This window comes from Halichoeres trimaculatus, unplaced genomic scaffold (genome assembly GCF_033239565.1).
Source record: "Halichoeres trimaculatus isolate MK-OKI-2021-1 unplaced genomic scaffold, fHalTri1.1 fHalTri1_scaffold_3, whole genome shotgun sequence".
Classification (NCBI taxonomy): Eukaryota; Metazoa; Chordata; class Actinopteri; order Labriformes; family Labridae; genus Halichoeres; species Halichoeres trimaculatus.
The window spans coordinates 247,104-271,392 of NW_027437181.1; the positions used below are offsets into that span (position 1 = coordinate 247,104).

At 44.7% G+C, this 24,289-nt stretch overlaps 1 protein-coding gene across 1 annotated transcript in view; it reads left to right on the forward strand.

Annotated features, from left to right (window-relative positions):
• The first annotated feature begins 312 nt into the window (after positions 1-312).
• The window catches only part of trip4 (thyroid hormone receptor interactor 4), a 98,948-nt gene continuing 74,971 nt past the window's right edge, over positions 313-24,289 (forward strand). Inside the window, exons 1-11 of the mRNA XM_074666584.1 lie at positions 313-561; positions 3,288-3,469; positions 3,552-3,682; positions 3,762-3,980; positions 4,832-4,910; positions 4,987-5,092; positions 5,167-5,382; positions 5,480-5,609; positions 5,695-5,888; positions 5,988-6,112; positions 6,539-6,630. Coding sequence (XP_074522685.1) covers positions 482-561; positions 3,288-3,469; positions 3,552-3,682; positions 3,762-3,980; positions 4,832-4,910; positions 4,987-5,092; positions 5,167-5,382; positions 5,480-5,609; positions 5,695-5,888; positions 5,988-6,112; positions 6,539-6,630 — 1,554 coding nt within the window. The 5' untranslated portion in view covers positions 313-481. The remainder of the gene's footprint in view (positions 562-3,287; positions 3,470-3,551; positions 3,683-3,761; positions 3,981-4,831; positions 4,911-4,986; positions 5,093-5,166; positions 5,383-5,479; positions 5,610-5,694; positions 5,889-5,987; positions 6,113-6,538; positions 6,631-24,289) is intronic.

Sequence of the window (24,289 nt, forward strand, 5' to 3'; positions counted from 1 at the left end):
GATTTTATTTATTTATTTATTTATTTATTTATCTATTTATTTATTTATTTATTTATTTATTTATTTATTTATTTATTTATTTATTTATCCTATATTTTGTTTCATAATGTCATATTGGTGCTCCGTCTCTGTCTAAGGACATCTTAATGCATCGCTTTAACCAGACTGCCCCCTAGTGGTCGAACTTCACAGTCGCAGCTCGTTGCAGCTGCGCCATAAAATCCTGTAAAGGCTGAAAATGTAACATGTGGTCAAAGAGAGCAGGGGAAAATAACGGAGTCATTTCAGTCTGAAACATGATTTAAAGTAACACGAAGCTCACACGGAACTTTAGTCCTCAGCACGAGTTCCTTCAGGATTCTGTTCCGTGTGCGCCCTTATTATTTCACCGGGTGGAAACATCCTCTGAGCTGAGTTACCGACTCAGAAACCTTCATCCCTGAGCCTGAAACCAAAGTTTTCCTCATCTTTCACCGGGAACATGTCGGAGGCTCTGCTGCGGTGGTGTGTGGACCAGCTCCACCACCAGTTCGGCCTGGAGGCCTGCGAGGACATCGTCCAGTAAGAGATGTTATGACCCACAGTGTGGTTCCGATGGTTCTGTTAGAGCAAGCTAACGATAAGAGACGTTATGACCCACTGTGTGTGGTTCTGATGGTTCTGTTACAGCTAACGATAAGAGACGTTATAACCCACTGTGTGGTTCCGATGGTTCTGTTAGAGCAAGATAACGATAAGAGACGTTATGACCCACTGTGTGTGGTTCTGATGGTTCTGTTACAGCTAACGATAAGAGACGTTATAACCCACAGTGTGGTTCTGATGGTTCTGTTACAGCTAACGATAAGAGACGTTATAACCCACAGTGTGGTTCTGATGGTTCTGTTACAGCTAACGATAAGAGACGTTATAACCCACTGTGTGGTTCCGATGGTTCTGTTAGAGCAAGCTAACGATAAGAGACTTTATAACCCACAGTGTGTGGTTCTGATGGTTCTGTTAGAGCTAACGATAAGAGACGTTATGACCCACCGTTTCACTGTTATGTTTCAGTGTAACAGTGGACGGTGGAGCTCTTTGTATGTCCGGTATTTGCCTTTAAACCAAATAACGTGTTGAGTGTCTATAGTTTGATGACTCATCAGATCACAGACAGTTTCTGAGTGAACATGAGGAACGAGCAGGGGCGTAGCTACAATTAGGCAAACACAGGCAGTTGCCTGGGGCCCCAAGATTCCCAGGGGCCCCCAAAGCATCTCTTAAAAACTGATTTATGAAGTTCTCTTCAACTGAAAGCATTTCTTTTTTCTAAATCTTACTTCACATGCTTCAAAATCCATCAAAGGCTTAATCTGTAATGATGGTTTTGGCTCCTCCCCCTCCCTTCTTATTCAATGGGCTATTCCATGTTACAACACATCTGAACATTTGATTCAGGAAGAAAGTGGAAAAAACACTTTTTACCATTTTTTTCTTATTTTCAACCAAGTGTGAAATAAAACCAATGTTGCTCTGAGATCTGAGATAAACATATCAGACTTTTAGGATTTTAAGGACTTTATCTAGCCCAGGAAACAGGATCATTTTCTCTAAATCAAACTTTTGGAGTTGCTGATAAACATTATTGTATAAATCTCTTTTTTGGAAACATAACTCACTGGACAGGGGGTCAAATAAAAACACATTCACTTTAAAATAATAGTACCAAAAAGTATGCTAACTGTAAATATCACCTCTTTCAGTAGATTTTTTTCCAGTTTGATGTTGTGCTTGATATTTACATATTTTTTCTTTACTAAATTATTTTTTTCAATATTTACCTATTGTAATGTTTTTCCCTTCATCCTTTCTTGTTTGTTACTGTTACTCTGTAAATTCCCCACTGTGGGACAAATAAGCTTCAATGGACCATAAAAGATTTCAAATCCAGGACAAAGTGGACTAAATGATGGATTCACTTTTTTCTAAATCAAACTAAAGTACAGAACTTGAGGAAATGCATTTAGTTGTGTTAAGTTAGCATGAACAAGATTAGCACTGTCTCATGCCTTGATTCTGGGACAGAGACAGTGGACCCAGGGAAGGCCAGTCTAGCTCTGAGGAAGAGGAGTTACAAGGACATGGAGGGCCCCATGGACTGGGTTTGCCTTGGGCCCCCAAACGACCTGCCTGAGGAGGTGGTCTCTCTGATCCAGACCTGATCCTGAATGACTCCTTAAAGTCTTTTTTTACAGAAAGGCCATAACTTCACCGGCCAGTTACATGTTATAAACACATTACACATCATCAGCAGTGGCCTACGTTAACAGATTATAGCTGACTACCCAAACACTTGTTATGTTTCTGTGCGGGCTCTGTAATCAGAATAATAACTTTCATGCTAAAATATAATTATTGTTGTTATTAATAAATTCTTAAATGCACTGTTCAACAGGAAGCAGAAACAAAAAGTTAGAAACATTATGATTTTTTTTTAAAATAACAAATATCTGTCAGTAGTGTGTGCTCCTAGACAGAAAAGAAGTGATTTAGTGGTTGTGAGGTATTTTTGATGAATTTAATGTCACAGAAAAATCCAGTTTTTTGGCTCAACTTTGAGTTTAAAAACATGAAATCAGTTTGAAACTTTAATCACTCCTGATCAAAACGGTGACGTGTCGGTAAATCCCAGAAAAACAAACAGTCAGAGTCAAAGCTCGTCATTATGCTGTATGTGTATATTAGTTTTATTGTTTTTATCGTGCACTCTGTTAATATTTGAGACATAACTTGACCTTATTTCATCATAAACAGTTATCAGCTCAGGTCATACTCTAATTATTCTTCATGTTTTTAATGTTGCTGTGTCCTGTCTTTGTTTTATTATTGTTCATTTTAACTTCAGGGACCTGAAACTCATTTACTCAGTCAATTTTATGTAGATAACAGTTGTTGTAAGAAAACTGTTTATGTCATCAGTAAAACGTGTCAGACACAGAGGAGGGTTTACGAGATCTGGATTATTTCTCTGCTGCTTTTAGAAAAGTCACGTCATTAAAATCAAACACTCATTAGTTTAATGTTTATAGATCATTGTCCTGTGTTTTTAATTACCAACAACAGTCATTTTAACCAGCATTTAGTTACTTCTCATTTCCTGCTCTTGTATTCACACATTTAGTTTGTTTTAAACTTTTTCAGAACAATCTCAGAAAAAAAACTTCAATGTTTAAAAAATCCAAAGTCATCGATTGAAGTGCAATCATTATTGTTTTTTATCTTTAATGTTTCCACCGTCTGCTGTCCAGATACATCCTGTCCATTGAGAGAGCCGAGGAGATGGAGGAGTACGTGGGAGACCTCCTGCAGGGCACCGACGGCAGGAAAGGGCTCTTCATATCCGAGCTGGTCAGCAGGTGGAGGAAGACCCAGAAACAGGCCTCGGACCCCAGCGGGCTTTTCCTCCTCAAGGAGTCCGTCTCCTCGGCAGGTGAGCCGCACGTTTCCACCGCCGTCAAACGACTGTTAGAGCTGCAGAGATACTCGCTGACGGTAACCGCTTCCTCCTCCAGATTCACAGGAGCTGAGCAGAGACTCCCAGAAGAAGTCCAAACGCAAAGGCCGCAACAAACAGGAAGTGATGACTGTGAGCCAGGCTGACCCTGAACCAGAGGCCGTCAAAACCCCCATGGACCTGATGAGGGTCAGTCCAGACTTTGGTTAGTGTGACCTTCATCTGGTGGATCCTCCTGGATCAGTTTTATCTCCTCCTCTCCCCACAGGCCCAGGAGAGCAGCGCTAACTCCTCAACCAAGAAGAAGAACAAGTTCGTCAGCCTCTACAACAAGGAGGGCCAGGACCGGCTGGCCGTCGTGCTCCCGGGTCGACATGCCTGTGAGTGCCTTGCTCAAAAGCACAAACTCATCAACAACTGCATCAGCTGCGGGCGCATCGTGTGTGAGCAGGAAGGATCAGGGCCCTGCCTCTTCTGTGGGAGTCTGGTGAGAGCATCCCCTCAGTCCTCTCAGTCCCCTCAGTCCCTCAGTCCTCTCAGTCCCCTCAGTCCTCTCAGTCCCCTCAGTCCCCTCAGTCCCCTCAGTCCCCTCAGTCCCCTCAGTCCCCTCAGTCCTCTCAGTCCCTCAGTCCCCTCAGTCCTCTCAGTCCCCTCAGTCCTCTCAGTCCCCTCAGTCCTCTCAGTCCCCTTGGTCCCCTCAGTCCTCTCAGTCCCCTCAGTCCTCTCAGTCCCCTCAGTCCTCTCAGTCCTCTCAGTCCCCTCAGTCCCCTCAGTCCTCTCAGTCCTCTCAGTCCCCTTGGTCCCCTCAGTCCTCTCAGTCCCCTCAGTCCTCTCAGTCCCCTCAGTCCTCTCAGTCCCCTCAGTCCTCTCAGTCCTCTCAGTCCCCTCAGTCCCCTCAGTCCCCTCAGTCCTCTCAGTCCTCTCAGTCCTCTCAGTCCCCTCAGTCCTCTCAGTCCCCTCAGTCCTCTCAGTCCTCTCAGTCCCCTCAGTCCCCTCAGTCCCCTCAGTCCCCTCAGTCCTCTCAGTCCTCTCAGTCCCCTCAGTCCCCTCAGTCCCCTCAGTCCTCTCAGTCCCCTCAGTCCTCTCAGTCCTCTCAGTCCCCTCAGTCCCCTCAGTCCCCTCAGTCCCCTCAGTCCCCTCAGTCCTCTCAGTCCCCTCAGTCCTCTCAGTCCCCTCAGTCCTCTCAGTCCTTCACTGGATGTTTGTGTGTCAGCCCGGGTGTCGACAGGTTTCAGACTCTCCTCTGTCCTCTGGTCTCTCTCCTCTGTCCTCTCTCCTCTGTCCTCTGTCCTCTGTCCTCTGTCCTCTGTCCTCTGTCCTCTGTCCTTTGTCCTTCAGGTCTGTACCCGGGAGGAGCAGGAGATCCTGCAGCGAGATTCCAACAAGAGCCAGAAGCTGAGGAAGAAGCTGATGGGAGGTGAGAGCGGAGCAGGATCATCTAAAGATCAGATCTAAGGTTGGGTTACTGAGAGTCTGTGTTTCTCCTGGGACAGACGCTGCAGAGAGGGATTTCCTCCCCCACCAGGAGGCGCTGATGAAGGTGGGGTTGGAGAAGGCCGTGCAGCACAAAGACAAGCTGCTGGAGTTTGACAGGAACAGGTATGAGGAGGAACACTTTCACTTTCTGATCGCAGCGTAAAGAAACCTGATCTCACCGCTGTCTCCAACCCCAGTGTCAGGAGGACCCAGGTCCTGGACGACGAGTCCGACTACTTCGCCACCGAGTCCAACCAGTGGCTGTCGCCTGGCGAGCGGGAGAAGCTGAAGAAGAAGGAGGAGGAGCTCCGGGAGCTTCGCCACGCGTCCCGTAAGGACAGGAAGATCACGCTGGACTTCGCGGGCAGACAAGTGATCGATGAAGGAAACAGCCTGAAGGAGTACTACAGCAAGTGAGGAAACCTGATGCTGCCTTATTAAACCATGATTAAAGGAGCAGGTCTCTGTCCTTCAGGACCATCACGCCTCTCTCTTTACATCACCCTGCAGGCTGGATGAAACCCTCCACGCCATGAGCCGTGACCCTGTGTCAAACTCACCGACGGTCTCCGGGCGCAGAGGTGGACGACAAACGCTGGGAGAGCTGGTCAACCCCAACATCCTGCAGGCGGCGCCGGAGGTCAGTGAGTTTTCAGATGTTCACAGAGATTACCTCCTGAGTTTATCCTTTACGCTGTGAAACCATGCTCCTTCTCCTCCTCCAGTGGGTGGATGTTGGAGGAGGTGAAATGAACAAGAGGAACGTGGATCAGGGAAAGAGTTCCTCCAGAGAAAAGGGGACGGAGGAGCGATCCAAGCTCCGCCTCCAGGACAGGGAGCTGCAGGAGATGTCTGACGGAGGCTGGTGCCTCAGCATGCACCAACCGTGGGCCTCGCTGCTCGTCAGAGGCATCAAGAGGTGACGAGGGGACAGACACAGAGACTAACTCAGGGATCCAGTCAGGTTAAAGGCACAGAGCTCACGTTTCTTTACGTCTCCTGGTCTGCGTGTCTGCAGGGTGGAGGGACGGACCTGGTACACATCCCATCGGGGTCGTCTCTGGATCGCTGCTGCAGCTAAAAAACCCACCCCCCAGGAGGTCGCTGAGGTGGAAACCATGTACCGCCACATCCACAAGAAAGGTGAAGGAACTGCACACAGCCCAGAGAGCGTCCTCTGAGCACAGGAGGAGACGGCCTGTTAGCAAACACACACACAAACGTTAACTCTGACCCTCAGGTAGTTTTAGCTGTAACGTCAGAAACTTCAGGTTTGTTTGGTTCATATTTCAGCCTGTGTGCTGTTTGTAGTCATTCAAACTCAGTTTTTACTCAGTTTCTGCTTTTAGTCAAAGTTTGTTTCAGTATAAAGTTACTCAGAGTGTGATTCTTCCCATCATGAAGTTTTTAAAGTTATTTTTGGGGGTTTTCAGTCTTCAGGGAGATTCAGGACAGAGGCCGCAGACCTGGACCGCTTATCATAGATTTAAAATAAATATAGTCTGGACTGAAACACACATTAAAGCTGTGTCTGCGTGGTTTGGTGACACACCTGTTTCCTGTCTGCAGAGCCGCGGTTCCCCAAAGAGTACCCCACCGGCTGCCTGCTGGGCTGCGTCAACGTGACCGACTGTCTGTCCCAGGAGCAGTTCAGAGAACAGGTCAGTGAAACATCAGATCAATCAGTTTGGACCAATGAAAATGTCTGATTCAAATCCAGACAGAGGTACTCACCTGGACACACAAACGAATCAGAGAGGGGGAAGTGATTCCTGTATAAAACCAGCATATGGGGAAGATCCTCAGAAAAACTTTCTGTTATTTTATCTGTTAAACCGTTTTAGGGAGGCGCTGTGTTTGACTGTGAATATTCAGTCCTGTGTAATATCATTTCTGACCAGCAGAGGGCAGACTGCCCTTTGTCTTAAGTGACTCCCTCTCAGCTTACAGTCAAACCAACCACTGAGACAGAAACTCAGGCTCATTATATCAGAGACCTCCCACCAGAACCATGACAGACCCAGGTCACGTCACAGACCAGCTCTCAGAAACGACCCCGTGCAAAGCTCGGGTTTTTATTTCCTCATCTTCACATTCAGATGGTAAAGGGGGATCCAGTGGAGCCTGGTTTAAGGACTCTGGTTCAAGGTTATAATAGTTAACTACAACGAAACCAAAAACTAAACTAAAATGTAAAATACATTTCAGTTAACTCAAACTAATAAAAACTAGAAAAGAAAACAAAAACCATAAGTAAACTAAAACTGTATCTTGTGTTCACTAAACTAACTGAAACTAACTAAAATTAAAGACTAAATGATCGTTATAGTTTCTGACAATATTAACAGCCTTTAGGATTTAAATAAATCGAGTTTTACCACAGTTTTCAGCAGTTTTCAGCAGTTGTCAGCGCCGTACGGCACCATCATAGTGACGTACTGGGTCGTGTTTGTTTACTGCACTGACTGGCTGTGCGCTGTGCTGAGACCAAACGTAGAGGAGCAACGAATCAGAGCATCTGTGACAGTTAAATTTCATCTGAGTCTGACTTTATTGTTACAGAGTCCAAGTTTCTAATGATCAAAGATCAGATTATATTGTTTTATATCATTTATGTTTTTATTATTTTAATTTAATTTATAGTTATATTATTTTTATATAATTTATGTTTGAATTATTTTTATGTAATTTATGTTAACATTTTTTTAATATATTTTATGTTTATATTTTTTTAATTTAGTTTATATTATTTTGTTGTGTTTAAGGCAGCAGCCAACAGTTGAGCAGTGAGCTCTATGTTGGACTGAAAATAAACAGTGTTACAAAATATTTACTCTGACCTTTTTCAATCTTGCACCTGGTTAATAAGGTATGAAAAACTAAAACTAAACACAGTGTTAGGTAAAGTTAGGGTTAGGTAAAGTTAGGGTTAGGGTTAGTGTTAGGTAAAGTTAGGGTTAGTGTTAGGTAAAGTTAGGGTTAGGTTAGTGTTAGGTAAAGTTAGGGTTAGGTAAAGTTAGGGTTAGGGTTAGTGTTAGGTAAAGTTAGGGTTAGTGTTAGGTAAAGTTAGGGTTAGGTTAGTGTTAGGTAAAGTTAGGGTTAGGTAAAGTTAGTGTTAGGTAAAGTTAGGGTTAGGTTAGTGTTAGGTAAAGTTAGGGTTAGGTAAAGTTAGTGTTAGGTAAAGTTAGGGTTAGGTTAGTGTTAGGTAAAGTTAGGGTTAGGTTAGTGTTAGGTTAAGTTAGGGTTAGGTAAAGTTAGTGTTAGGTAAAGTTAGGGTTAGGTAAAGTTAGTGTTAGGTAAAGTTAGGGTTAGGTTAGTGTTAGGGTTAGGTTAGTGTTAGGTTAGTGTTAGGGTTAGGTAAAGTTAGTGTTAGGTAAAGTTAGTGTTAGGTAAAGTTAGTGTTAGGTAAAGTTAGTGTTAGGTAAAGTTAGGGTTAGGTAAAGTTAGTGTTAGGTTAGTGTTAGGTAAAGTTAGTGTTAGGTAAAGTTAGTGTTAGGTAAAGTTAGTGTTAGGTAAAGTTAGGGTTAGTGTTAGTGTCAGTGTCTGAGGCAAAGCGTGGAGCTGTTCTGCTGGCAGTCGTACTTTCTGGGCTCATAAAAAGCTAAGTTAAGCTCTAACACCCAGATTAGTTTAACTAATTGCAGTTTAACTCAGTATGAAGTGGAAAAACTCTCCACTCCCTGTGAAGTCATCGTGTTCAGAGTCAGTCTCCCATCCTCCGTCCGTGCTGCTCGCTCTGACTGAACCACGTCGCCGTCCTGGTCTGGACGGTTTTTCCTCTGTCTCTGGAAAGATCAGCTCTGTCTGAGGCTCATGAGTCTGGTCTCCTTTTCCATTTTATGAGATGTTTGTTATTCTGAGCTCAGACTATTAATTGTTTTGTTGCTCACAGGGAAATCAATAGTCATGGGGTAGTTATCCTGAAATGAACATTCACGGCTCAGAGGCTGAGGAATATCAGCGCTCGATGGCTCTCGGAGCTGTCGCTGATTATTTCTCTGCTTTGGACTGAAATTAGAAACTGAGAGGAGTCAGTTTGGGCTGTGGTGGATCGTGAGAGTGTTTCTAACATTTAATGCTGCAGACGGTTGTTGACAGTAGAGTGGTGTTCAGATTTACAACCAAAAATAATCACATTTAATTATTATTTCAGGAATGTCTCAAGTGGTTCATTTCCCAGTTTACCAAAAACCCTGTGAGGATTTTGTAATCATGAAATAGTCTCACTTTTATTTATTTGCCTGTTTGTGGTTTTAAACCCGACTCACTTCCTGCTCAGTGTTTTTTCTCGTTATCGGTGGTCGTGTTGGACTTTGTTGTGAGAACATGAATCCATTTCTGACACGTAGACCTAAAGTCCTCTGAGGACTCTGAGCCGTCCAGCAGAGTTTCACCATGGGAGCAGCTTTCAAACTGTTTCAACTGCATCTCGCCGCTTTGCATCCTGGGAAAAGTTGTAGAGTTAAAAAGACAATCTGCTCTGGATTTATTGGTGTCCAAAACAAATGCACACCTTGGCAAGAGTCCCGTCTTTATGACGTTAGGTATGGTGGTAGGTGATGGCGCTCATGGGAAACGGAGTCTTTATCCTGAAGAGCACTACCATTTCTGGCCAGAGGTGTCACTGTAGTCAGTGTGAAACAGATGGAGGCTTTAAACTAGAACAAACGTCTGAGGGTAAGATCAAACTGCTTTACAGAGCATGTGGGAAAGTGTGGCTAACGTTAGCCGATCTAGCTCCAGGTGATCGTCCACACTGATACATTTTGTTCCAGTTGAGTTGTTTTGGAGCAGTTTCTATTTGACAAAGACTGAATCCACCTCCGTCTGTTTCCTGTGTTTAATTGATGCCAAACATGCTGCTCTGAGAGATGCCATCTGTGCCTGTTTACACCCTGGTCGTAAAGCATTATAGCATTTTTGTCCATAAGTGCAGCTACAGGCCTGACTAGAGGCAGGTAGGGGTGTAATGATCCATGGATATAGATCGATACATCACATCGATGGAAAGTCGAAGCATCGATCAACATCGTGGTCTTTAATTTACGCCTTTATTTTGAAATCCCGACCGGACACGCATGTCCGTTTCCGTCCAACCGCGAGTCGTTGTGAAGTTTCCTCTCAGCCTCACGCACTCAGCGTATGAGACACACATCTGAACCTTTCCACTCTCTGACACGCCACGCCATGTTTATCCTGCTGTAAAATGTTCTGTTTAGCTCCCACCGAGTCACACCGCTGTAGGCCAACGTGTAGCAAGACGCTGTTAGCATCACAGAGCTAAAAGGGAGCCAGACATATGGGCCAATCATAAAACAGCTCTCCTGTATCCGGGTAAGATACGGTCGACCTGACTGCAGAGGATGCTGCACAGACGACAGGAGGTCATCATCACACGACTGCAGTGAATTATCTCATCATTAGATTTTGTAGCCACTGATTCATGAAATTTCATAAAGTTAAAAAGTCAAACGGTGAGAGCTTAGTGTCATTCCTCCTCCACATCGACTATTACACAGAGAAACAAAGTCTGATCACACTGACATACAAACTGTGGTTATCAGCGTCACAGTAAAAAAAAAACTATCAATGTTAAGTTCGTTAAGTTGATCGTTCTAATGTTGAACAAATGTTTGGGTTTAGTTAAAATCAAAGCTTCAAATTTTTGGTTTGATAGAAAATGGTCAAATGTTGGAGGTCAATAATAAAGTTTATGTAATCAGTAATTTTTAATGATAGTGTTGCATCATTACTTGATATAATGATCAAACAGAGTATAACAGTCAGACCCATAAGGTAACTGTGGGGGCAAAAAGCACCTTACCTGAATTTAACCCGTTTTAATTTTAAAACATAATCAGATCATACAGATGGCTATAATCCTCTACAAACTGTCACTGTCAGCACATCGTTCCACATTTCAGTTATAAACTATCAAAACTGTTTTGTATTTCTTTCTTCCTCAGGTGAAATGTTGCTGATTGTGTTCAGTGAGGAAATAATATCGTCTTAAATCGATCGAAGGCCCCTGAATCGTATCGTATCGTATCGTATCGTATCGTATCATATCGTACCTTACCGTACTCTACCGTGTCGTGTCGTATCGTATCATATCGTATCGTACCGTACCGTACCGTACCGTACCGTACCGTACCGTATCGTACCGTACCGTACCGTACCGTATCGTATCGTATCTTATCGTATCGCGTCGTATCGTATCGTATCGTATCATATCGTACCGTACCGTACCACTGTACCTTACCGTACTGTACCGTGTCGTATCTTATCGTATCATATCATATTGTATCGTATCATATCGTATCGTATCGTATCGTATCGTATCTTATTGTATCGTACCGTACCGTACCCTATCGTATCGTATCGTATCGTATCGTATCGTATCGTATCGTATCGTATCGTATCGTATCGTATCGTATCGTATCGTATCGTATCGTATCGTATCGTATCGTATCGTATCGTATCGTATTGTATCGTATCGTATCGTGACAGACTTTGTGATATCGGCAAATATCATATCGTCCAAAGAATCGATATCGTATCGTATCGTCATGAAACTGGTGATTTACACCCCTAGTGGCAGGTGGCTGCACTGCAGCTTACACTCAACACTGGGCCGCCATTTTGGCTTTAAAACAGTAACTCAAGTCTTTAAAGTGACTGAACGTGTCGATGCCTGACGTCTCCTCACTCTTATTTTCAGAGGAAGGTCCATGTCTAAACACACACACACACACACACACACACACACACACACACACACACACACACACACACACACACACACACACATGTGAACAGTTGGCTGTAACCTCCTTCTCTTCTCCTCCTCGGCTCACTCTCTATCCTCCTGTCACACAGAGACTCACACACAGAGGAGACAGGTACAGGGAGCAGAGGATTGGTAGAATGCTGAGGCTGCACTAACAAGCCCTCACACACATGAACACACATGTACACACATGTACACACAGGCTGATATGTTGCATGTGATGGTAAACTGAATCCAGCCCCGTCTGTGAACTGTCGAGTTATCTGTGGTCAGTGTGAGAGAAAAGAGAAAGAAACATGGAGACGCAGTGATCCTCTCTGAGGAGTCTGGACGTGTGTTTGCATGAATCTGTGCACGCATGTTTAACACACGCATCATGTGTGTGTCTGTGTGTTTGGGTTACAAACCAACAACCACCTCAGCTATGTGCTGCAGCATAGTTAGCATTCTGTCTGCTGGGACCTGTAAATCTGAGGGCTCTCCCCTTTGTGCTCCGTCCTCTTTCTCCTCTCCACCACTCGCTCCACCCAGGGCTGTAAAACCATGTTTGCAGGCAGTGTGACTGCCCTTTCATCCTCTGTGTGTGTGTGTGTGTGTGTGTGTGTGTCCGCTCGCACAGAGCAGCCATAAATAACACCCCCACCCCGCAGACGGCCCCTCAGAAGAAGGAGAGGCAGATGTAGAGAGTGGTGAAGGCAGCAGAGAGGAAGCAGCACCGCGGCGTGATGACGAGGCCGAGCGTCGTGTCTTCATGTTTTCACCATCTTTGCTGTTCCGCGTGCAGCAGCGTGAGCCAGCTCCTCTTCCTGTGAGCAGAGTGCATGTTGTGCCTGTTGGCAGGGAGAGTGGGAGAGTGGGAGAGTGGGTGAGTGGGAGAGTGGGTGAGGAGCAGGATGTACTGTCCTGTGGGAGGTTAAGGACAAACGTTCCTCGGGCTTTCCTGAGTGAGTGCTGCTGGATTATTTTGAGGACGTGGTGCGTAGGTAAATCACAGCCCAACAAACATGACAGCACATGTTGTAAACACTGACCCGGTGCAGTAGCGGTCTCTCCCCTGTAGGGGCGCTGTTGCACAGAGCAGCTGTGAGGATTGATCCCAGCTGACGGACGGAGCAGAGAGACCACCCCGGGCTGGACAGGATTTCCATCTGCTTGAGTTGGACCAATTCTTTCCCTCATTACAAATTGACTGGTGTATTGATCCACACCCCCCACAACCACCCCCCCATAATCTCCCAGTCCTCCCAGCACCCTCCCCCCTCCCCTCCCCTCCCCCCACTACAGATAATTGGCCAGCCATTATGATCTGTGCTGTGTCTGTGCACCTCCACCCCCTGTGCTCGCTCAGCAGTGGGTGGATATGAGCGCCTGACCTTCCTCCTGCAGGGGGGGGGCAGGGGGTGGGGGGGGGGGGGTGGGGGGGTGGTGCTGTAAGAGGCAGGGGGAGATAATTAAAAAGGATGAGGGGACAGCCTCAGCCTAACACAGCAGGTTTACCAACGACGCTCACACACTGATCACATTCTGCTTTAACTGCTCCAGTTAAACCACATCCCTGGACCAGTTCTCAGCCCAGAAACTGGATCACAGCTCAAGCTAAGGCACATCCCCACCCCCACACAGACACACACACACACACACACACACACACACACACACACACACACACACACACACACACACACTCAGAGCTCCAGTCACACCATCAGCTGACTCCTGCGGTGACTGAATTGATCGGATCAATCCCCACTCCTAATAGGGTCTAATTTATTTCTCTTTCCGAAGCCGGAGTCAGCACGCTGAGGAGCTGCAGGATCCATGAAGACCAGTCAGGGGGGTCCGGTCTGCAGGAGGAGAACCTTTGACTTTTTATGGCTGTATTGATTGATATAAACAACGCTGAGGGCAGAGGGAAGAGTGGGCTTTGTCCGGCTCTGCTCATGTCCCTGGTCCCTGTGTTGTCTAATCAATGGGTCTTTGGATTTCCCATGATGCAGTGCTAACACTGAAGCACACGCTGCAGGTTTCAGTCTGTGCAGAGGTTTTTCAGTGTGTGGTCACCAGCGTTTCACACTCAGGGCAGGTCCCCCTTCAGACGCTCTGCAGCAGTGGTTTCTCTTCTATCGATCAGGCAGACACAGGCGTCATGACGCTGAACCAGCTCCAGTTTTCTCTGGAGCTGTTGTGACGTGTTGTTGAGGAGCGGTGAAGGTGCAAACTGGGAATCATGGTTGAATGCTATCCAGTTTGACCACATGTTGGGGTCTGTGTGTTCTGTGTGCTACCTCAGTGTCACACCATCACAGCTAACCAGGAAGCCTCAGGTCGTGTTGTTAGCGTGTTGTTAGCGTGTCCTAAAGAGTCATAGCATCAAAGGAAAGGGTTCAGAATTATCTCATATGTTTAACAGTCATCTGCATGCAGGGTCTGTTTGTACATGTGTTTAACGTGTGCTTTGCTGGGTTAGGCTTCATCATAGTCAAAATATGTAAGAGAGAGTACGACCTGCTAACAGCGTCGCGGGCAAAGAGTGTGTGTTTATGATTAACTGTCTTCATTTACAGAGGTAGCTAAAATTATCAGAACACCTGTCTGATCTGAAAGTGTTGGCTGTTTTTGCCTTTTATCCTGATCATGAAACATTCAGGTGTTCGCTCTGAGCTCAACAACTCTCAGGTGAAGCAAGTCCTCCTGTTTTTATCTACTTTAACTGTAATATTTAGTTTGTCCTCCTCCTGCAGCAGTTACAGCAGCTCACACCCCTGACATAGTGTTAGTTTAATTCCTGAGAGCTCCAACATAAATGAAGTAAGAATAAAAATAAAAATTAAAAAAACAATAATATTAATAATAATAATAATAAAAATAATAATCATAATAATAATAGTTAAAGAAAATTAAATACTAAAAATAATAATAATAATTAAAATAATAATAATAACGTTAATGATAATGATCATTTTTTCATTATAATTGTAGTGATAATAATAATGAAAATAATAATGATTATATTAATAATAATAATAATAATGATGATGGTAATGATAATAATAATAATAATAATAATAATAATAATTATAATAATAATAATAATAATAATAGTAAAAGAAAATTAAATAATGATGATAATAATAATAATAATAATAATAAAAATAGTAATAATACTAATGTTAAAGATAATAATTATTGTCATTATTATTATATTGATAATAATAATGACAATATTAATATTCTTAATGATAATAATAATAATAATGATAATAATGATAATAATGATAATAATAATAATATTAATAATAATAATAATAATAATAATAATAATAATAATAATAATAACAATAATATAAATAATATAAATGGTAATGATAATTACAAAAATAATTATTTTAAGTATAATAATAATAACTAGGGAGGTCAGTCCATCAGTCCAGTTTTGTAGCATGGTTGTGGTCCATGTAGCACTGAGAGATCAGAAGTGAACAGGAGCTGTTACCTGCAGGACAAACGGTCTTAACCCTAACCCCTATCTTTGGAGAGCAAAAGCAGGTGGGACACAAACAGCAGTGATGTGTTGATCTGTTTTTGCCAGAGGGAGGGAAACCGGTTCCTGATCAGAACCTTCAGCCTGAGACTCAGATCTGCCAAAGGTCCAAGAGCGGCTTTATTCCCTGACCTCCAGGGATGAATCGATCTGACCTCTGTTCAACAGAGCAGCGTTTAAAAGTGATTTTTTAGAGTAGTTCAAGATTGAAGACGGATTAAATTCATCACTTCAGGTTTGGAGTAGTGATGATTACAGTCAGATAAACCAGAAGGAGATGCTTATACCACTCAGTCATCCTAAACCTTCTCACCATGCTGAGGCTCTGTGTGAGGAAGGATCTGCTCCTCGTCGTCTTCCTCTGTAACGTCCTGCCTCCTGCTTTGATCCAGTCCATGTCGACTCCATCTCCTCCAGTTAATGCAGAGACTCACGTCAGATCACTGAAACTATTGGCTCACTGCATCACATCCCTTCAACCTGAGCCACTTATCTGTGGAGCCCACGCCGCTTTCTGAGGAATCCCATCTGAGCGCGCTCCGACTGTGACCTCTGAGTGGAGCTCCCGTGCTCGTTAGGCCGGCTGGGAGCTCGGACCGATGCCTGCGCTTCCTTCTGTGGTAATGTGATATTTATATGCTGAAAGCCTGGCTGCCACACACACACACACACACACACACACACACACACACACACACACACACACACACACACTCTCAGAGGATATATTGGACACATTCCAGAGGAAGGTTAGTCAGGCAAAGCTATTTTTTCTGCTTTCTCTGTGGCGTTACGTGAATCCTCAGCAGCGGCTGCTTCCCCCTCCTCTTCCTGCTCCTCCCCCCATTACTCCATCTCCTCCATTTCTCCCCCATTTTCTCCCCCTTTCTGCCCCCCTTTCTCCCTGACAGGATGTTTTACAGGTCAGGGCTGTGGATGTGAATGTGGAGGATTCAGATCATGCTCAGTGAACAGACGTGCACTCTTTCACAGCAGCGTGCATCTTCCTCTGCAAACCTCCGTCACACACTAACACACTCACATTCCTCCTCCTTCCTCCCCTCCTCCTCCTCCCCCTGCTGGGCACTTTGCCATGGCGGGGAGGTCAGACATCATGTGATCCTGCGGCGGTGTGTAGAGTGTGTTGAGCCCAGTGTCCCCAGGCGCTGGATGACAACCACCCAAACCTTAGGCCCCGTTTACACGACGCCGAAAACGGTCGATTCCGCAAACATTTCGTTGCGTTTTGGCCTTCCGTTTAGACGAGACCACGTTGCGTTTTCAGTGAAAACGCAAACTTTTGAAAACGCTCCCCAGAGTGGAAAGATCTGAATCCGCTCCTCCATCCAGCTTCGTGTAAACACAGAGCGGAGCGTCTCAGGGTGAAACGCTGACGTCACCGCATGCGCACTCGCAGTTTTAGGTGAAGGCTCCGCGCTCAGCCACATTTCCAGTTGAGCCAGTAGTTGGCGGTAATGCGCGTCATGGTTGGATTGCCGACCGTCTCACACAACAAAACGGCAGAAAAAGAAAAAACAGAAGAGGAGACTTCTCCTCCTGGAGTCGTATGAACGCGGATCGTTTTCACGCCGTCCTCATGTAAACGCGGGTGGCTTTTGAAAACGCAAAGGAAGAATCGTTGCGGGAGTCTCCGTGTAAACGGGGCCTCAGTCACAGGTTTTAACCACATGAAAAATACATGAAACCATGTGGCAGACCGGAGCCGGCCCGCTGCTCTGCTCGGACTCTCAGCGCTGAGCTCAGACCACTTCACCGGATGTCACAGCTTCCTCTTTATTACCTCACACGCCTCACACCTCTGGCTGTACGCTGATCACAGAAGTTAGAGCAGCCATGAAAGCGATGAGAGTGGTTTCAGAGCGCTGCTTTGATGGCTGAGAGGCAGAGCTGTTGATGAAAATAAGTCTGAATCAAAGAGAGGTAAACGGAGAGCACGCTGCACCCAGAGCGGGGCTGAGCGCCGAGCAGCTTCCTCTCTCTGAGCGAGCTCTGGATCAAACCTCTGAAGCTCATCATTTATTCCTGAGCTTCCTGCTCTGAGCGAGAGGTGAAGCTGTTAGAGTCAGAGTCGTTACGTCGTCGTTACTTTCTCTGCTGACTGTCACATGAGATACGTCCTCGGCTAAACCAGACCAAAGTTTACAGGATCCAGTCCTGAAACCAGGGGACTACAGGTCAAACTCACATCAGACAAAAACAGTTTTTACTCCTTTTTTTCAAAGTACTTTTTGCCAAAATGCTCTGAAGATGGAGGGGCTGGTGAATCTGGTGCTTTTCTCCATTTTTGTGTGATTTCACTGCTTTGAGACGAACATCTGGTGGTAAACAGAAATATTTATCAGCTGAGACCCCAGCGTTAAGCTAACACTCAGAAGGAGGCGCTGTTGGTTGGATTTGCTCAGACCACAACAAAATCCAGAACCAGGTCGACCAGGGCAGACCACATAGTCTGTTTGTGTTTTTGTTTCTCTGCAAAAATCAGCGAAGTGCAGTTTGTGTGCAGCTGTGTAACCTTGAGCTGTACCACCCACTTCCACAGGACAGCGCTGTTTCTAACTTTTAATGCCATGGCCACACCAAACGCCAGAGGCCTCCACAGTCCCAGACCTCAGTCCAGTAGAACTCATGTGGTTTGGTGATGTGAGTCTGTTTGGCTGTTCCTGATTGGCTATTCCTGTTTGGCTGTTCCTGATTGGCTGTTCCTCTTTGGCTATTCCTGATTGGCTGTTCCTGATTGGCTGTTCCTCTTTGGCTATTCCTGATTGGCTGTTCCTGATTGGCTGTTCCTGATTGGCTGTTCCTGATTGTGAAGATGAAAGTTTGTAATTCTGTCCATAAAAAGCTGAAGACGAGTCTTTGGTCCCGGCCCATCTAACAGGGACGAGCTTTGTATTATCTGTCCAGTCCTCTGGTCCTGTGCTGGTCCCCTCTCAGGATGAAAGTGTCTTTTTTACCAAGCAGAAAAACCCACCCTCTGTAGATTCTAATGCTGTGATCTGTTTAACGTCCTGCCACAGAGTCCGTGGGCCGGCATGTTTTCCTGCGGCGTGTTTTCCTGTGCCGTGTTATCAGGAAGTGGACGATCTCTCGGTTCAGCCATTCCTTTATACGCCTGTTTCCAGCGTCACTGCTCTCATCACGTGTGGCTGACTCCTGGATGTTGTTGCCAAACATTCCCGGCGTGTCGCTGCAGTTTCTTTCCTCCACGCCGTGTCCGCGTGTGTTCATCAAGGCGGCGCCCTGCAGCACTTTAACCACGAGGATCTTTCCTGGAGAAGGAGCAGAGGCGCTCTGCCACTGCAGGGTCAAAGGTTACAAACTCAATTGTGCTCGGCTGGGTGACATGTCTGCTCAGCAACTTCCTGCCGGGGACATCAGAGCGGAGAGAAGTATGGAAGGCGAGGGGAGGGCGAGGGCGAGGGGAGGGGGAGGCGTCCACGCTTCCAGTGCCATTAATCTTTCTGCCTCTGCGTGAAGCAAACTAAAAATACTGTTTGCTTTGGATTTCCTGTTCAGAGCAGTGACCTCTGGGAACAGAGAAGAGCAGAAAACTGTGAAATATAATAAATATAATAAAAATGATAAATATAATAAATATAAATGTTATTTAATGAAACTCTCGCCACCGAAAGTCGTCTGTGGTTTAAAGTGGACGTTTGTGGAGTTTTGGTCTGACAAATCTTCTTTTTAATTCCACTTTTCTTTCTCTAAAACAAGTTTTCGCAGGATGCAGAATGATGACATTATGTTTTTAATTTGTTGCTGCATCAAAATCTGAGCTGTACCTGTGTAAACCCTGAGTTAAAATTGTTGGTCTCCATGGTAACGGTGGGCAGACGTATCAGTTTAACGTTGGCGTCTATCGCGTTGTAGTGAAGGTCTGGAAATCAGCCCTCAGGCTGGTCCCTCCGTCTGGTCCCTCAGTCTTTGTCTCTGTCGTTACAGTAAACTTGATGCTCAGCTCCAGGTGGGCCAATCAGAGGAAGACAGGAAGTGTAAGGAGGAGTTTAACAGGCTGATAAAGACTGAAATAACGTTTAATAATAATCCATCTCCTCACAGAGATCTCTCCTTAACTTCTCTACAGGAAAATATCACCTGGTGGGATACAGACAAACCAAAATGGGGTTAGCGTTTTAAACTGCTCCGTCTGCAGAAACACGGGGAGCGTTAACAGAGGACGTGTATCTGCAGACTAAAAGCTTGTTGGTATTTCTAAAGGGGTCGCTCCTGTTGGTGCCGTGTCACAGTTTACTGGTCATACCCGTGCTGTCACATGTTGGCGTTCCTAACTGAACACGCCGACCCGTAAACTCCAGTTTTCTCCTCATGAAGGAGGAGAAACAGCTGCAGGCAGAGACCTGACCTTTGACAGGTTCAGAGGAAAGTTTCCTTTTTCTGCTTCTGTGAAACAAACACACAAAACTGAAACTGAGAGAGACGCTCGCCTTAATGTAAGATACAGGTTATCGAGCTCCACATCGTTTTTATAAATGAGATATCATCTTAGACCAGCTCAGTATTTATTTAACAGGGTCACTGGCTGTGCTAGCAAACACAACACAATCTCTTCTTCTAAAAAATCTGACTGAATCTGACTAAATCTGACTACATCTGACTGAATCTGACTAAATCTGACTAAATCTGAATCTGACTAAATCTGACTGAATCTGACTGAATCTGACTAAATCTGACTAAATCTGAATCTGACTAAATCTGACTGAATCTGACTGAATCTGACTAAATCTGACTAAATCCGACTAAATCCGACTGAATCTGACTAAATCCGACTAAATCCGACTGAATCTGACTAAATCTGACTAAATCTGACTAAATCTGACTGAATCTGACCAAATCTGACTAAATCTGAATCTGACTAAATCTGACTGAATCTGACTAAATCTGACTAAATCTGACTGAATCTGACTAAATCTGACTGAATCTGACTAAATCTGACTAAATCTGACTAAATCCGACTAAATCCGACTGAATCTGACTAAATCTGACTGAATCTGACTAAATCTGACTAAATCTGACTAAATCTGACTGAATCTGACTAAATCTGACTAAATCTGAATCTGACTGAATCTGACTAAATCTGACTGGATCTGACTAAATCTGACTAAATCTGACTGAATCTGACTAAATCTGACTAAATCTGAATCTGACTGAATCTGACTAAATCTGACTGGATCTGACTAAATCTGAGTCTGGTGCTGATGGAAAGTCTGTTCCTGATGCTGGAGTCAGGTTAAATTACATAGAATAGAATAGAATTAAAATAAATAAATAAAAATTGAATTAAATAGAATAGAACAAAATTACTTTATTGATTCCAAACTGGTAAATTGTTTTATTAACAGCAGCACTTGACGGAGTCAGTAGAAGAATAAAAAAATTAAACCGAATTAAATCAAATTTAATTTAATTTAATTTAATTTAATTTAATTTAATTTAATTTAATTTAATTTAATTTAATTTAATCTAATTTAATTTAATATATACTTAAGCACTCTAGTTACAACAAGATACAACAATAAAGATTGTGAGACGTTTATACACCAGCTATAAATAACATTCCTACTGGTTTTAAAAGAGAAATTAAATACAACATGAACTGAACTTAAATGTGTTTTCACACTGAAACTGTAAACTTGCTGAACCACCGGTCAAGAGATAAATAAAGTAAAATATATATATATTTGAACGCAGGCAGATTCAGCAGAGTTATAACGGTTAAACCACGTAAAGTTTGTTTACCAAGCAGGGCTAACATTAGCAGAGCTAGCACCACCAGCCTTAAGCCCTTCTTGCTAGCTAACATCCTCATGTTTGTGATTATTACCTGTACCAATACAAACCACTTTATTTCCATTAGCTAGATCAAAATAATGCCAAACCACAGGATGCTGTGCGTTGTCTGAGCCTGTTTACATCTGGGTGGTAGAGCTTTACAGCAGTAACATTAAACTGGAGCTACAGGCCCGGCTAACAGCTGCTCGACAACATGTGACACTTAAGGCCCACAGTGATAAAATTACTGAAAATAAATTTAACCATGGAGTAATTCTGCTGCTGCATTGTGGGTAATCTGTGTCTTTTTCTCACTTTTGGGAGGACAGTTTTTTTATCCAGTTTTAAAACTTATCAAGTTAAAAACGTCTACCTGCTTAAAACAAAACTCTGATTGGACCTTGTTTCTCATTTGATTACTGAGTATAACTTCAAAACTCATTCATGAATGTTTTACTCTCCTGTTTGATCCGATGGTGAGGATGACTTTTTGATGGAGCCTCAGGTGATAAATAATTCATGGAGTGGCCATCGAACATCCTTTTATAACACTCCTCACTGAGCTGGAAACTCAGAGAAACTGTGACTAACTGACTCATGGAGCTGACTCTGGGACTGTTAGCCGTGTTGCTACAGCTGTGACATTCCCCCGGAGCAGTCGAGTTTCCTGACGTCAGGTTGACGGTCACTGGATTAGAAAAAAGACGTTTTATATTTTTCTGCCTCTGGATCAAGAATCTGTTTTCTGTAGGGGAGCTAATAGTTTGGACTGGTACGTCCGACACGTTTGACTGAGAATGAACTCTTTGCTAACACAGCCTCCCTGTTAGACCCTGTTGGTGACTGTAAAAATGTAAAAACTGTCACTTCCTGTGTGTCACTTCCTGTGTGTCACTTCCTGTGTGTCACTTCCTGGATGTGTCGAAGCCAGAAACACATCAGAGGCTGACATGAAAACTCTGTTTTTCTCTGACTCCTGTTGTTGTTCAGCGTTTCCCTGTTTCCTCTCTGTGAGTCCAGCAGTGGGGGGGCCCTGTCCCTGAAGCCCCCCGCTGACCCACCAGCTCAGAGAAACCTAAAACTGGTCTTTGATAGGAGTCCAGGGACCGGGTTTCTTCACGCCGCAGAGGCCGCTCCTCTCTCCCACAGAGGCTGAGCGGAGACAGATGGGGGGGCCGTGCCCCGGGGGGGGATTATCAAAGCAAATATCCACCTAAAGAGACAGACATGTTCATAAACTCCTCCGTCCTTCTCCGTTTCCACATCATGAAATCAGACGCCAGCGGTTTGTTGCCGTTTTGCTGACAGCACCTGCGCTGAGCAGAGCGGGTCTGTGGCGGCGAGAAACGCAGATTGTGGTGGAAAATAAGACGTTTTAATGCCAGGGTGTTTCTTTGAAGTGGAGCTCTGGAGGCAGACATGGTAATGGTCTCCAGGGCTCTGTGTGTGTGTGTGCGTGTGTGTGTGTGTGTGTGTGTGTGTACAGTACCCTGCTCTGATGCGTCCTCTCATTTTTAACACTGATGGAGGCGTTTCCTGTCGGTGTAGCTCCTCTCTGCTGGAGCTGCTTTCTCTTAACGCTCCAAATGTTCCTGCTCCCCCAGCGAAGCGTTTTCTGAAAGCGTTTTCTGAAAGCGTTTTCTGAAAGCGTTGTTTTCTGCCGCTCGCTGCAGAGAGGTTTTTTCCTGTCGAACAGGAGCTGAGCTGTGAGAACAAGAGAAAAGCATTTTCCTTGGAAAGTTCCAGCAGTTAGCGTGCCGAGTCTGAGGAGCGCCGACTGCTGAGAGCCGGGCTTGTTTTCCTCTTGCCCAAGGGCCACTGCAGGAGGTGCAGTCATAAACATGGTTGGGGAGGAGGCGCGGGCACAGCGAAGGAGTCTGTGTGGGTCTCTGCACAAACACATGACTTCAGTACACCTGTCAGCGCCGCTGTTAGCTCACAGGCTAACGGCGGCGCTGGATTGAATGCTGGATTGTCATCAGAGAACGTGTTTGATTCCTCCTGCTCCTTCTGCTCCTCCTCTCTCCTCCTCGGCCTTTCTGGGAGTTTCTGGGAGTTTCTGGGGGATGGTGACAGCTTGAAGTCATCGACATCAAGAGAAGAAGAAAACCACAGCGCTGACACATCGAGATGCTGCATGAATGAAAAACAGCTCCAGACAAATCCTCCAGAGGTTTCTGTTGTTTTTGTCGAGTGTTTCATGTTTTACTCAAAGAAAACTTTAAAAACACTCAGACCAGGTTTCAGGGAGCAGCAGGGTTTGGACCGGCTCAGTTCATAAACCTGTTGTTGGTTTGGTCCAGTTAAAAAGTTTGGGGTCAGAAGGATCTGGGTTTCAGCTTTGGTCTGTGTCAAACATGGACGACGTCTCCACGACGTCACCGTCTGCTCCTGAAACAGAGAAGTGAAGCCAATCCACGGAGGCAGCCATGTTGGATCTGACGCCAGCTTCCTGTTTAACAGCTACGGGGCGCCTGACGGTCACATGAGCTGAGCTGTGTCTCTGATTGGACGATCAAGCGATCCTGATATCTTCTCAACCGCTGAGTTAGGAAAACCTCCGCCCCCGTTCATCGTGTGCTGACAGAGAAACCAGCGTTTCAGGCCCAGGCTGTTTCTGAACCAGGCTGTAAACGTGTGTTAATGCTGTAAAGTCTGTTTTCATGTCTGGGTGTGTTCGTGGTTTGAAGAGGATTCTCCATGAGCAGCGACTTTCAGCCCTTCAGGACTCGTTTGTCTGAACGTGATGTTGCTCCTTGGCTCCAGCACGAGTCCTTCACTCGAAGTCCTCCAGGAAAATCCAGCCTCTCCGTGTTTTAACAAACCTCTGAGGAAACCTCCTGTGTTAGAGGTATTTTCTGCACTAAAGGAATCCATATTAGAGAGACTTTGGAGGAGGTGGAGGAGCTGTGACAGGGTTCCCGCGGATCCTTGAAAAGTCTTAAAAGGCATTGAATTTATAATTCTAAAAATAAGGCCTTAATTGGCATTAAAATGTCTTAAATCCAATTTTCAAAAGTCTTTAAAATTTAACCACGTTTATAAGATTTATGTTAGATTGAACTAAAAAAAAATGACAAAATGTTTCTATTTTTCAAAAAGAATTTACTGATTTATTGTCATGGCAACATCGTGTAATCACAAAAGCAGAACTAACAAATCAGTGATGTGGCTG